The sequence below is a fragment of the Vigna umbellata genome, chromosome 9 (genome assembly GCF_029865625.1).
Source record: "Vigna umbellata cultivar VRB3 chromosome 9, Vumbellata_1.0, whole genome shotgun sequence".
In the NCBI taxonomy this organism is placed as follows: Eukaryota; Viridiplantae; Streptophyta; class Magnoliopsida; order Fabales; family Fabaceae; genus Vigna; species Vigna umbellata.
In genome coordinates this window covers 3,630,498-3,645,749 of record NC_142173.1, presented here as the reverse complement: position 1 = coordinate 3,645,749, position 15,252 = coordinate 3,630,498, and the positions used below count along the sequence as shown (strand labels likewise).

The 15,252-nt window shown below is 35.9% G+C and overlaps 1 protein-coding gene across 4 annotated transcripts in view; it reads right to left on the bottom strand.

The window, feature by feature from the left end:
• The window catches only part of EMB1135 (RING/FYVE/PHD zinc finger superfamily protein), a 29,973-nt gene extending 20,377 nt beyond the window's left edge, over nt 1-9,596 (bottom strand). For 2 of the 4 annotated variants that reach the window (XR_015782323.1, XM_088099587.1), the window contains exons 1-7: nt 8,952-9,592; nt 3,506-3,571; nt 3,202-3,375; nt 2,991-3,121; nt 2,800-2,876; nt 2,025-2,206; nt 1,811-1,888 (exon numbers count right to left, since the gene is read on the bottom strand). Coding sequence is in view for 2 of the 4 variants with exons in the window: in XM_088099587.1 (XP_087955713.1) it covers nt 1,811-1,888; nt 2,025-2,206; nt 2,800-2,876; nt 2,991-3,121; nt 3,202-3,375; nt 3,506-3,571; nt 8,952-9,410 (1,167 nt within the window). In the remaining 2 variants the exon portion in view is untranslated. Of the gene's footprint in view, nt 1-1,810; nt 1,889-2,024; nt 2,207-2,799; nt 2,877-2,990; nt 3,122-3,201; nt 3,376-3,505; nt 3,572-8,951 lie in introns of all 4 variants that reach the window. The other 2 variants (XR_015782324.1, XM_088099588.1) reach the window with 2 other exon arrangements.
• Nucleotides 9,597-15,252: the final 5,656 nt, after the last annotated feature.

Sequence of the window (15,252 nt, the reverse complement as noted above, 5' to 3'; positions counted from 1 at the left end):
ACTGATTTATCTCACTATTACAAGGCCAGATCTATCCTTTGCAGTTGGAGTGGTTAGTCAGTTCATGCAGGCTCCATGTGTTGACCATTGGAATGCTCTCATTCGCATTCTAAGGTATGTAAAGAAGGCTCCCGGGCAAGGATTGTTATATGAAGATAAAGGAAGCATTCAGGTCTCTGGGTATTGTGATGCAGATTGGGCAGGTTCACCTATTGATAGACGGTCTACTACAGGATATTGTGTTTCTCTCGGAGGAAACATTATTTCATGGAAAAGTAAGAAACAGAATGTAGTAGGTCGATCAACCGTGGAAGCCGAGTATAGGGCAATGGCATCACTAACATGTGAACTTATATGGGTGAAACAATTCCTTCAAGAGGTTAAATTTTGTGACATCCATACTATGAAGATGTATTGCGACAATCAAGCTACTCTCCACATTGCATCAAATCCAGTGTTTCATGAGAGGACTAAACATATAAAAATTGATTGTTATTTTGTTCGTGAAAAGTTGTTGATCAAAGAAATATGTACTGAGTTTATTGGGTCAAACGATCAACTCGCAGATGTATTAACCAAGTCACTAAGGGGTCCTCGGATTCAGTTTATTTGTTCCAAGCTTGGTACATACAATTTGTATGCTCCAACTTGAGGGGGAGTGTTAGGATATTTATCCTATTTTATCCTCATTATAGTGTGTCAAGGGTTACCCTATTTATCATGATTATATTGTGTCTAGATTTACCCTATTTATCATGATTATATTGTGTCTAGGGTTACCCTATTTATCATGTACTTGTGTATCAATTTATTCTTATAAATAGAAGATTGTGAGAGGGATCAATTAAGCCCTCTAGAATTATTTTACAGTTTCAATCTTAAGTGAGAATTCATTATGAATGGTTGTATATGGACCTATCAACATCTCATCCAATTGTTCATGACCCTATTGCCTTCAGCCACAAGCATGACAATTTGGATTTGGAACCTTACTTTAATGGTGGAGTTGTTAGCGACACATCAGAGAAACATGACAAGGATTTGAGCATATCTTGTAAAATGGATGTTTACTTCTATCACCTCATACCAATAGACTATTAAAAATTGAATTTTCAATTAAATCATGACAGGCTTCATGAGTTAGGTGAGAACAAAAATGACACCATATTATTTATTGGGAAACTTATTTAATGTTGAGGGATTAAAGAGGAATAGATTTTCCAAATCATGTAACTAAAACATTTCTTTAGGTCTGTATAGCCTAAATGGGTATTGGAATTGCCAATTGTGGTAAGAATGATACGTATTACAAATTGTAGCATACTCACATGCATGGCTATGAGGTTTGCCATTTATAGCAAGCGTCATCCATATTATAATTTGTAGCATAATGGTATGAAAATCCAATTAAAAAGGGCTCACCTATTCCATGTAAGTTTATTTCACATGAATATGTTTCTTTTCCACCACTGGCTTTAAACTATTTTAACTAAAATAAATAAATCTAAGAATCTTCATTCTATCACTGTACTTATGCTACAAGTTGCATCTACTAAGCATATTAAACAAGACCATTGTTATCTTTCTTTCTGCTTAGATATCACTTATCACATTTAGATTCACTGTATTAAAAATATTCCCTAAAACACTACATACGAAAATAAATAGAACAAAGAATAAAAAACCAAAAATATATTTAAAAACAATAAAAAAAATTAATCTTCACTCATCATAAATTCACAAATGAATACAACACAAACAATATAGAAATTCTGGGCCACTACTTCAAAAGATTGAAATGAAGAACAACCTGGATATCAAGCACTGCCTCTCCAGTTCGAGTTGGCTGACTGCCTGCTTCAGGGACCAAATTTTTTGCTTTATGACACTACAATTGACCATTTAAACCTTAGTAAAAAAAATGGTGGAGAAATAAAATTGAATCCGAGAAACACTTAACAATTAACAACTATCAAATTAAACAATCATTGGATGCTAGTTGACACTAGAAAATATTCCCATACCTCGTCAAAAATTATAAGACCGTCAAACCCTGGTCCACACCACTGTACAAGCTGCTGGAGACGAGTACGACCTTTCTCAGAAGAGGCTATGAGACTATTGTACGTCAAGAAAACAACTCCCTCCCTGATCCCAACAGACTTTGAATCAAGCTTAGAATAAGGAAGTTTGTTCAAAGCATGCACTGGATAGAGGGAAAACAAAAGGAAGATATTTAAATTTGAAACAATTTTGTGATATAGATACAATAATAACAATTAATTTTTAAACTAAAGACTTCAAAACAGTTACACAAACACCTCAAATGGACTACAAAAGAAAATTTACCCCAGGATGATAACAAAACAGCAGAAAACTTTCATTTTTTGGATAAAAAGCAAACTAGAGGTAAGAGTGTGCACAAGAGGAGGTTAATAACAAATGTGACTCCCAAAACAGAGGAGGGTAAGCAAAATTCTATTTTAAGAAGACGCAAAATAAAGGAATCACGAAGATAACAGTGTTAATCTAATTGAAAATCACTGGCCATGAACCACCTACCTACACATCCAAAATCCCAATTCTGTGAGATATTGGGCAAAACTACCACCCAATGAAATACCCACCCCTCACATGTCCCAGAAATGAAAACAAAAATATCTAAAAATATGTATTAAAATATTCGTAATGAGAATTACTTTTGCAAATGTTATGTATTTAACTTAACAGGCAAACAGGCTCATCAAAACATAAGTAATAAATACAACCTTGTCTGTATATAATTTTCTAGGAAAATACCTTCAACACATGCTGCACCCACATCATCCAAGTCTCTTCTAGCATCAAACTTCAAGTCTGAACCAACAGAAATCCACCTGTGTAAGATCATTGGACATGTGACAAAAAGCATCAAAACAACAAAACTCCGAGAGCATCTTAGTTTTCAATAACAACCATAATTTCATGTGGATGCCATGACCCAAACTTACAAAGCTTTCCTCCTTCCATGATGCCAGTTCTCCCAAATTAGCCCTGCAATTGTTCGACCTTTACCGACACCAGCTCCATCTCCAACAAAGAATCCTGCCCTAGCTCCATTTGGGAGATGTTGAAGGTGTCTCTGTCATAAAAACCAACATCATACACAGGAAAGGCAAAGCAAAACATGACCATATATTGTCAATTTATCATAGAAGAAACCTGACAAGCATAGACCAATGTCTCAATTTGCAAGCACGACAAAGTCTTAGATCTCTCCAAATCATCTTTAATTTTTGGATCATAAGTTGGCTCAGGCGGCTGCACTGCAGACAAGGAAGATGTCTCCACAACAGGATCTGGATGTGGAGATCCAATAGATACTTTTGGTGGTCGCTGCACAAGGAGACATTTCAATACCACTAAAATGTGCTAGCATAACATGAAATAACAACTGAAATAATAATCCACAAATTATAAAGTTCTAGCAAACAATGCTTTCAAAAGGAGACAATTAGTAACTCACATAATCTGTAAATGTTTCACCAACCATGCCACCTTCATCCTCGTCCCGCTCCACTTCAACAGCAACCTGATTTAATTGAATACATTATATAAAAAAATAAAAATCATTGATATAAGGACAATAAAATGTACAAATAACATATTTTGAAACAATGGACCTTCATAAAAACAAAAAAAAAAGACAAAAATTAAATTAATAAAAGGAAACATCACAAGGAGAACTGGAGAAATAAATAAATATCAACAGAGGTAGGGGACAATCCATTTTTTTACTGGGGGCATAATGCATGTTCACATATTGATTGTCCTTCTCAAAATCAAAAACGCAAAAGATCCTATTCTGAAATAAATACACATATGCAGTATAGATACATGCAAAAGAATAAGGAACCCTCTAAGGTCCTATGTACACATTAAAAATAGAGGTAAGAAAAAAAAAACAGAAATAACATTGACTCAAAAGAGCAATCAAGCCCCTAGGTAGCCATAACCTATATAAATAAACCGTGAGCAGAATAATGTTAGCAATAAACTTCTTCCCTAGATTTTGTTGGACAGGCTTGTCTTCCTGATCCTAGCCTCATATTTCTCATTGGTAGGTCCCAGCATGTAAAGCAAAATAGCAGGCCCGAGGTATCGAGTGTCTATAATAGGAGGAACAAGAAATAACAGATAGATCTGTTTTCGATTAAGGAAGTTAACATTTATTACTGTTTTGTATTTAATATTAAATACTAATTGAAAGATAGGAATATGTTATACATTAAAGCTGGTATCTTTTATATTGTTTCGTTTTTAGGATAGCATTATCTAGGGGATCAATAGCAGGTAGGCTAATCTGGAAAGTTGTTAAGGAGTAGTATGTAAAAGGGATGCAGGAGTCTGTCAGGGGTCATGCTTAGTTATTCTCTAAGGAAATCAATAGGAGCTTATGCTTTGTGAATCAGGGTAGCAGATCTCCACTCGTAATTCTTTTATTTCAATAAATTAGTTAGTTGTATTCCTGAGACTCAATCACTTCCAGAGTTCATTGAATGTTTCTAGATCATACTTGCAAATGACTGGCAGGCTGTGCTCAAATTTAATTGTTTCTTTTGCCATTCAATTTAGTCCCTCCTTCCATCTCAAATCTCACATGAGATGATTGAACATAAGATCTCAATGCATTCTTCGCATTATACAAGACACCTAGGGTCAGCTTACTTGAGTAGGTGAAATTTGGGAAGAGGAAAAAAAAAGAGGATAGAGTGAAATTATTTTCAAGGAAAAATTTACCTCAGTGAAAAATCAGTGCATTTTATTTCCCAGCCCCTATTTCCATTAACCAAAAAAGAATAAAGTTATTTCGCTGCAAATTTTCCACATACCCATTTTCCACCAACTCAACAAAGGTCTCAATGAAAGAATTTACGTAAAAGGGAAGGATGGTGATAAGCACCCAATTAGATGGTTAAATTCTTGTTTCTAAATTTATTTATTAAAAAAATGCTCATAAAAATGTGGATGGTTGAATGCTCACACAATAATCCATCATTCTATTCCACATTTATTATACACGAAACATCCACAAATATAAGTTCAGTTCCTCACTCACCAAGGCACTAACACTAAACACCTTTACCATAAAATAATAACAAGATTATGTGCATGGAAGAAGCAAAGAGGCAATAAATCCAACAGCATAGAACCACATAAGGACACGATAAGTACCTTAACAGGAAAATCCATTCCCAGCAGCAGTAATTCCCACTTCCCTAATTAACAAACCACTCCCCCGACACCTCCCCCCAAGAAATAAAATAAACCATCCTATTTCTTAGAATAATTACTAAGTCTACTTGTTAGTGTAGTCAGTAGGACTAAAATAGGGGGTAGTGTGTTGGGTTATCTCTAATCATTGTACCTAGCAGTCTAGAACAGTGACTTGACCTTCTATCTCTTTATTGTATCAACTCTTTATCTATATAAATAACAGAACATGAAAGGTGTCTTTCAAGCCCTCAAGAACATATTTTTATCTCAAGTTGGTATCAGAGCAGGTTCATCCTGCTCTGGTTTCTGTCCTAAACTGGTCCACCAGCATTGTCATTGTTGTTTGCATCTATCTGGTGCCCATTGCCGCCGTCCGCAGTTGTCTTGCCACTGTCTGCAGCTGACAACTGCAGTTTGAAGCTCTTCAACTTGGTTCTCAGCCATCTCGCATCTGTCTGCCACCGTCCGCCGTCGTCTGCCGTCAATGTTCCGTCCGGCGACCACTTGATCTGGTTCGCCTTGACGACCAACCCCACCGGTGTCGGCGTCTGATTCTTCCCCACGCTCTGCCACGCGCTGCCACGCGCTGCTTCTTTGTGCGCTGCAAAGAGGCGCGTGCAGCTCACGCGCCGCCCTCTGGCCACCGGAAAGTCACCGCAACACATCCAAAGTCGTCGCCTAGACCTCCTCTCTCTGCTCTGCCCCTCAAAATCCTGCTTCAGTGAGGTCCAGAAGCTCCCCTTGAAGAAAACCCTAAGAAACCCCAGGGTTTTCTAGTTCCTCTCGGTTTTCTGGCTCCTTTCTGGTTCCTCTCCTATTTTTATCAACAATGGCGTCTGGAAGTGTTCTTTCTTTCTTTGGAAGTCCCTCAATTACTTCCGAAAATCTAAACAGAAAGAATTACCTCTCTTGGTCTGCTGCCGTTGAAATGTGGTTTCTCGGTCAAGGACATTATGACCACCTTGAGCAGGATGGAAGCCAAGTACCTTCTGAAAAAGCTGAACAATGGGAACATGTAGATTTCCAATTGTGTGCCCCATTGTGGCAATCTGTGGAACCCCGACTTTTGATATCTCTTAGAGCCTTCAAAACATGTCACTCTTTTTAGAAGAAAGCTCAAAGCATTTATGCTAATGATATTCAACGTCTCTATGATACAGCAAACAAGCTTGCATGTCACAAAATGACAGACCATGATATGGTCTCCTTCATGATTGAAGCCCAAGCAGCTGTGGAAGAGTTGAGAATGTTCTTGGAAGTGGAATCTTCGAAAGACATCAAGAAGAAGCTTGACAAGTATTATATGGTGATGATCCTCCGTGCTATACACCCTGATTTGAATCATATCAGAGATCAACTTCTGACAAGTCATGAGGTCCCTTCCTTGGAAGCCTTGACCACACGTCTTCTTCGTGTTCCAGTGCCTCAATCTCAGGAAGCTCCTGAAACAATGGAACCATCTGTCATGGTTGCTACGCTGAGAAGAGGAGGACGGGGCACTAGAGGAGGAGGACGTGGAGGAAGCGGACGTCCATAGTGCACTTACTGTAAGAGGATGGGTCACACTCAAGAAAACTGCTACTCCTTGCATGGTTTTCCTTCAAAAACAGCCAATATCTCTAAGGCTGAAACTCCCACTTCCAACTCCAAGTTCACTGAGGAAGAGTATCAAGAGTATCTGCGATTAATGTCTAACAGCTTGGCGCAATCATCTCAATCCCCAATTACATCCACAGCTTGCATTTCTCAATCCATGGAAGGTCAAAATTCATGGGTAATTGACTCGGGTGCTTCTAATCACATCTCTGGTAATACCTCATTGTTCTCAACCCTTTCCCTCCAAGAAAAACCCCATTTCATTACTCTTGCAAATGGCTCTAAAACTTGTTCAAAGGGAGTCGGTCAAGTCTCCTTGTCTCCCTCTCTAACTCTAAAATCTGTTCTTTTTGTCCCTAATTGTCCATTCAATTTAATTTCCTTAAGTCAGTTAACCAAAATGTTACATTGTTCAATAACTTTCAATTCAATCTGTATGCTCCAGCTTGAGGGGGAGTGTTAGAATAATTACTAAGTCTACTTGTTAGTGTAGTCAGTAGGACTAAAATAGGGGGTAGTGTGTTGGATTATCTCTAATCATTGTACCTAGCAGTCTAGGACAGTGACTTGACCTTCTATCTCTCTATTGTATCAACTCTTTATCTATATAAATAACAAAACATGAGAATTATTATCTTCTTTACTTTATCAATCATCAAGCATATTGTACTTCCAGTTTCTTAATTCGCCCTAAATGACATTCTTCTTCCTTTTTTAAATGTAAATTCATTCTTGCTACAACTTTACCTCATCCACCAACAATAAAGCATATTCCTCTTCCTTTTCATAATGCATGCTCATCTTCATCCTTGTAGCTAAACCATCATATCAACTACCATTACTCCTCACTGTATGTCCTCCACATCAATCATGAAATGCTGCACCCACTTGACTAACTACCAAGCACATTCTACTACATTATATAATACTTGTTCAATCCAATAAGCAACAATTACCATGTCAAGTTTTCAGCTGTAAACAAAACTTACTGTAGATCCTCCATATCAATAAAGACAAACCAAAGTACACATAGAATCACAAACTCCTTTTCATAATCCTCATTCATCCTTACTGGCAGCATATTAATATCAACCACCCTAAAATTCACACCCTATCAAATATGCTCCATATCGATCAAGACGAAATAAAGTATACATAAAATCCCATTATCATGCAAAACCAAATCAAGGCTTCCTCTTAATCATCCCCATTTCTCCTTACTAACATATTCACATTAGCAACCATTCATCATACCCATATTCTGCTTTCTTATTTCTTCATCCTCATTAGAAACATTATTATATCAACTGCAATCACAATCCTACTTCATATTGTAGGTCCCCTATAGCAACCAGGACAAACTAAACTGTACATAGAAATCACACTGTAACCTAAAATAACACTACAGAGTAACATTATAAACAACAAACTTTCTATATTTGTGTGTGCCCAATAATCAAGGCAAACTAAAGTACTCTTAGAAATCCAAATGTAACCTAAAATTACACTACACACAAACATTATAAAATCAACCACACTTAAAATTGTATGTCCCAATATAAATCATCGAAAAATGAAGTACACATAAAAACCCAAATGTAACCTAAAATCACCGAACACACTGACATTATAACATCAACCACAATCACAATCACACTTTATACTGCATGTCTTCTGGTGTGTTTGTTTGTCTCAACGGAAACCACCTTATACCAATAAGAAACAAAAATTTGCTTTTACGTTTGGCCTGATGAAATGTGTGTTGACCGACTAAAGCTTTCCAAACATGCTCCTCGGTATCAATAAAGACAGACAAAGCATTTGTCAACCATCAAGCATACTCATATTCCACTTCCTTGCTTCTTCATCCTCATTGGAAGCATTATAGTATCGACCACAATCACAATAACACTCTGTATAGTATCACACTTTATATACTATATCCCGAATATCAACCAGAACGAAGTAAATTACACACAAACCCTACCGTGACCTAGAATCACACTACACAGTAAACCAATAGCACCGTTCCTGTTCGGTACTTCTCAATCACCGAAATCGTCAATTAGCAGCAAAGAAGAAACAGAAAGGAGGCAAACCTCGTTAACTTCTTCAGGCGGAGGAGCGGCGGGGAAGAACTGCTTCACCTTGGAGACATCGACGGCTAGGTCAACGTTGCACTGAGGGCAAGCGAAGCGCGCAAGGCCGTGAGGGACGTTGAGGATGGCCTTACAAGAAGCACAGGGAAGCTGGATCTTAGTGGGATCAATGCCGTGTGCAGGAGCGTGCGGAGGCTGCGACGGCGGAGCGGACGTCGGAGGCACCGATGTAAGCGCATTTGCTGCGGCGGCGCGCTCCCTAGGCATGAGCTCCGGCGGAAGCATCTGCGGCATCCGGCAGGTAGGGCAGGCGAACTCCGTGAGGCCAGGCGCCACTGTCAGGATCATTCGGCAGCCGGCGCAGCGCACGCGAACGCTCTCGGTCTGCTGAGGTGGCGGGGGAGTTGTCGGTGGCGGTGGCGCCAGCGGCGGAGGCGGAGGCGCTGATGGTTGTGTCATTTGGGAGGAGAGAGCGCGAAAGGGTTTTTCCTTTGGGAAATTGCGTTTGGCGGGCAGCCAAGGTTTTTCTTTTCTCTATTTTCTTCCTCTCTTCTCTCTTTCTGCCTTTGTTTGATTTTTAGATGTTGTTGATGTTGGCGTGTGAGAGAAGCCCAAAAGAATTTCTTATGGTCGAAGTTGGGAAATGGGTATTGGGGAGTTTGGCGTTTAAGGAAGTTGGGCTCACTTCTTTTGAGCTTCCCAATGGCCACGTGGCACTCACGTGATAGAGCTTGACAGTTTTTTCTATTTGCGTTATTTAATTTTAATTCACTTTTTCTTTTATTTAAAAAGACTAATTTCTCATAAAGAATATGATATTAAAGTCATGTTTCGAATTTGTAATAATTTTCTTCTCAACCATAATAAAAGATAAGTTCAATCAACATAAAAGTTTCACCATGAATCTTTTATTTGTTATTCAACTTTTTTAATTTTAGTTAATATAAAACTTAAATTCATATTTTAACTTTTAATCTACACTAAATTTTATATTTTAATTTATATTAATATATCAAAATCAGTATATTAATATATTTTAAAGTTAAACATAGTTTCATGAAGAAACTTCAAAACCGATAAAATCAGTATATTCAACAATTTATTATTCATGAACAAACTTTAAAACCAATAAAAACAACACATAATCTACATGAAAAGACAAACACAACAAAAGTGGTCCCTATTGAGATATTCATGTCATGCACTTTTGCTCCTCATTCAAAAGGTGTGATAACAAAAGGTGTGATAACAAATAAGTTTAAAAGTCTCAAAGGAGGAAGACTCCATTAAATGGAGTAAACAACTTTAGCATTTGTAATCTTAGAAGTGGACTTCAACTAGCTATCAAATGTTTACTATATTCATGTTATTCAAGTATAACCTGACACACAATTTGATAAACAAGAAGATTTTGTCTATGAATTCATTCTTCATATAAAGGTTGAATGACTATTACAACCTTAATGTGTACTTTAATCCTAGGATCATGGAAATTTGAACAAAAATATGTCAAAAATATAAGAAATCAATTTAATATTGGTTTCAAAAAAAAACTCAAGACACTTGTTCAACAAAGTTTCATGATAAGGTTAAAATCATAAGATATTATTTTGTGATGTATTTAATTTAATGTTTGTTTTTTAGTACAAATATATTTAATGTACTTATGCATTTAGATTTAGATTAAGTAGATTTTCTTGAAAAATTTGAAATTGAATTTTAGTGAAGATTTAAATACTTATAAAACTAATACTTTGTGAAAAAATGTTTAATCAAGACTTAAATTTTAGTTTTCAAATATTCTTTTTGTAACATTCCATTTTAATAGCATAAAACTACTAAAATAAAAAGTCGCATGGATGATGACTTACAAGAAACCTGAGGCTTCTAGAGAAGGAGATTCTACACTTGAAATCAAAACTTATCTACCATGTGCTTCATCATCCTCCTCACGCTAAAATAACTATAAGATGTCCTCCATAAGCTCGCACCCATTAAGGTGATCAAACCAAAAGAGAAACATACACAAACAAACAAAGACAAAAACAAAGATAAGCTAATGATAAAACAATTATACATAGTAATATGTAGTTTAACATACAATACCAATCACACAAATATTTGAAAAAGCGACGTTTGGCGGCACTTACTCAAGCTTGGCCAAAGCCTTTACAATCTAGTATAAATGTCGAGTCATGGAAAAGTTATGTACTTGTATGGTGGAACAGCTGACCCACTCAAAGCTGCCACACAAGGTTAGTCCTTGAAATACGTCCTTTGTCACCATGAAGAAAGGAACCCAGGCTAGGACCTCCTACTCCTCTCACGACATGATTCATCATTTTGTAATTGAGCATGGATGATCATTAGAGTGTCAGGATAACCTCCATATCGGCTTCTTACAATTTATACTAATTCCACATGAAATCCCCAAATAAGAAATTCCTCCTTGGAACTCTTTTCACATGATACTCAAAATTCATACCTCACATATTATTTGAACATCATCATCACATCATCATCACATCTCATACATAATCATATTCATATACATATACTTCACATGAAATCTGTCCTTATACAACCCTAAACCCAAAAACACCCTTACAAGTAATTATAAGTCAGATAATAACACAATCTTCTTTAAGGCATCTTATTACCCACATTCAGATAAGGAAAACTGCTTTGAAACTCTCACCAACAGTTTCGGAAGGGTCCAAAACGACCTAAAAAACATCCAAAACGGACATCCAGAACCCTAAAAGCTCCCTAAAATTATTGCAGTGCAGTCCAGTGATGCCCAACAGCACCACATCGTGCCACCCAACATCCTCCAACTAGTCAGCTAGCGCCTAGCGGCGCACCACCGTATCGCTCAACGGTATGACAACAACTAAACCACTTTGAATTAAACTTTTGGGACCCTACCCTCAACTTCTAAAGACCCCTAAGACCCTCTAGAACTTTAGAAAACTTAGAGAACCCTACTATAACTCAAATTGACACTTGAAAACCCATTTTTCACTTCTACAAGCTACCCAATTTCTTTTATACTCTTTTAAACCCTCAAACCAGATTGCAACCTGCATAATCAAGTCCAATTTCACTTGTTAGCACACTCCAAAACCACATAATACTCCCAGTTGTCTTACTTCTAATTTTCACCCTTTAGAACCCCTAAAATAGGCTAAAAACTCAACCTATGAAGCCATTTTCCATTTTAGAACAGATTTTACTGGTTTAATCACCTAGACAAGTCCTAATAGGTGTCATTACAAACCTCTATCCTTCCAAAAAAGTGCAGACCACTTACATCACCATTTCACTACTCAACACCCTCTTTTTACACCAAAATCACTTGAAAACAACCCTTATACACTACCTATACAGTTTCTAACCATATAACCCTCCTAACAAGTTCTAAATTACCTCATGACAGTACCAAAACATATCTCATAACATTCCTACCTATTTCTAAATTTCATTACCCAAGACCCCTTCTTTTAAGCTTGAATTATAAGTAACTTGAATACTACTCTCACAAACACTTGAATTATGTTTCAAACAATGAAATATCCTCATCACACACAAATAAAATAGTATACAACAACACACACATCCTCATACCCATATACAATAACACCATATCATCAAAACACAAATTTAAAATACGTCAACTTTACTCAAACACTAATTTTTACTAAAACGTCTACAATTTATAAAATTACTAAATTTACACTACAAATACAATTAAGATAAGGTCTAGCTTCCCTTACCTCAAAATAACAGCTCAACCCACAGATGACTTAGGAGCAAGAACATTTAGAGAGAAGGCAGAGAACTCTAGAAAAATGGTTTATAGAGAGATGGTATGTTTTCAAAATAATGAAACTCTTATAACTAAACTATTTATAAATAAATCATTTAATATTAAAATAACTGAGTCTCACTATTTTTAAATTATCATCACTTTTAAAATATATACCATTTTCTTGGATTTTACATTTTTCAAATATTTTCTATTATTAATAATTTTAGTATAGCTAATTTGATTGCAATCTAAATAACTTTGTATCATCTTAAAAGTATGTTGTTGTTGTTTTCACAAATTTTATTATTATTTTTAAACATTTATTAAATTTGCAAAGTTAATAAAACAAAGTTGATCAAATTTAAAAATATTTTTAAAAAATTACAACAAATAAAAGATAATCAAACTTAAAAATAGGTTTATTCATTCTAGTGGTCCCTGTTTTTGTTGGAAGTCGCATATCTGTCTCTCATTTTTTTGTCTCAGCTGGGTTCCTATTTTTGAAAAATTGAAGAAATTAGGTCTTTTTCATTAATACAATACTAACATCGTTAAATAGGATGTCACATATGAGTTTGTGATTTTTTTTTTATTTTTTAAATATTTTTTAATAATTTATTTATATTTAAAAAATATTGTCATGTGTCAAACTAATGTTATGTTATATGATAAAACGCATCATTGCATTAGTATCAATTTGGTCTTTATATTTTTATTTTGTCTCAATTTAGTCATAGTTTTTTTAGATTAAACAATTTTGTCCCTTACCAAATTAAAACGAAGTTTAGTTTTTATCTAAATGTACACAAATATTTTTATTAAAATTGATATTTTTATTAAAAGTTTTTAACAAGATTAAGTTTGTTTGTATTTTACATTGAGTTAATTTTATAAGTGTTAATTATGTTCTTTAAATATACTTATAAGAGTTCAAAAAAGAGTGACGTGACCAAGGTTATCAAACTTGCGAGTTAACTCGTTAACTCGGACGAGTTTGCGTTCCTAGTCAAGGTTGCCGAGTTAACTCGGTAGTAAACTCATTTTTTGAATGAACTCGGCGGGCTTGTAAGCGAACTCGGTGAAAACGTATAAAATCATGATTTTGCCGCGATTTGACGAGTTTAAAATGGGTAGAAACGAAAAAAGAAACAATTCATTTTGATTTTAGTATTTGATACCTTATTAAGGTTCCTCTTCATTCTCATAGTGCTTCACTCCAGTTTGCGGTCGTGGTCGCGTTTCATCTCCTCGCTTTCGCGCTTTGTCCGACCATCGTTCTTGGTCGCGTTTCGTCCGCTCCAGTTCGTGGTTACCGCTCATAGCATTCTCATTTGTGGTCGCGCTCCGGTGGCCTGGTTTGCACTCTCCATGCTGTCGTCGTCGTAGTGTCGCCGTCGCAGCTTCTAGTCTCGCAGCTTCAGGTCTCGCTCCTTCCGGTTCACACTTTGCGTGTTTTTTATTTTAAACAATACAGCCCCTATTACAGCCCCTTCATGCCATGCCTTTTATTAAAAAAGTGTTTTTTATTTTAAACATTATGGTCCCTTTGTTATACTGTCATGCCATGCTTTTTATTAAAAAAATAATTTCTATTGTCTGTCATGGTCTTGTCATGCATTTTATTGAAAACATAATTTCTATTGTCATGGTCTTGTCATGCTTTTTAACACTGTGTCTGATTTTTGATTATGCGATTCACGAAGTCTACTCTCATGGATTTTTTTTCTGATATTGGATGTTTCGGGAAATCGATCTGATATTGGATGAAAACATGGATTTGATGTTAATGGTAATGGAAGAAAAGTAAAATGCAACTATTGCTCAAAGATTGTAAGTGGAGGCATATTTAGATTTAAGCATCATCTTGGTGGAACTAGGGAAGATTCTGAACCTTGTGCTTTAGTTTCAGATGAAATAAAAAATTTGATGATAAAAATAGTTGCAGAAGCTAAGAATCCTTCATCAAGGAAAAGAAAGATAACTATTGGTGAAAATGAGGAAGAAAGTGAGAATCTTGAAGGAGGACACATGATATTCGGTTTTAAAGGAAAAGAAAAAGTTACTACTACTAGCAAGGGGGGAGTCCAAGCAACTATAAATCAAATGATGAAAAAAGGATACAAAGAAGAAGTTGATGCTTAAGTGGCTGAATTCTTTTACACCAGTATCATTCCTTTTAATGTAATTAGAAACCCAGCATTTGCAAAGATGTGTGAAATGATTGGTAAGTATGGAGGTGGATACAAACCACCATCTTATCATAATATTAGAGAGAAGATCTTAAATAAGTTGTGAGGAAAACAAATGCAAATCATGAGGAATATAAGGAGGAGTGGAAGAGAACTAGATGTACAATTATGTCTGATGGTTGGACGGATAGAAAAAGACGTTTTATTTGCAACTTCTTGGTGAATAGTCCTAAAGGGACATTTTTTTCTTTATTCACTTGACAATTCAGACATTTAAAAAACAACTGATAAAGTTTTCAAA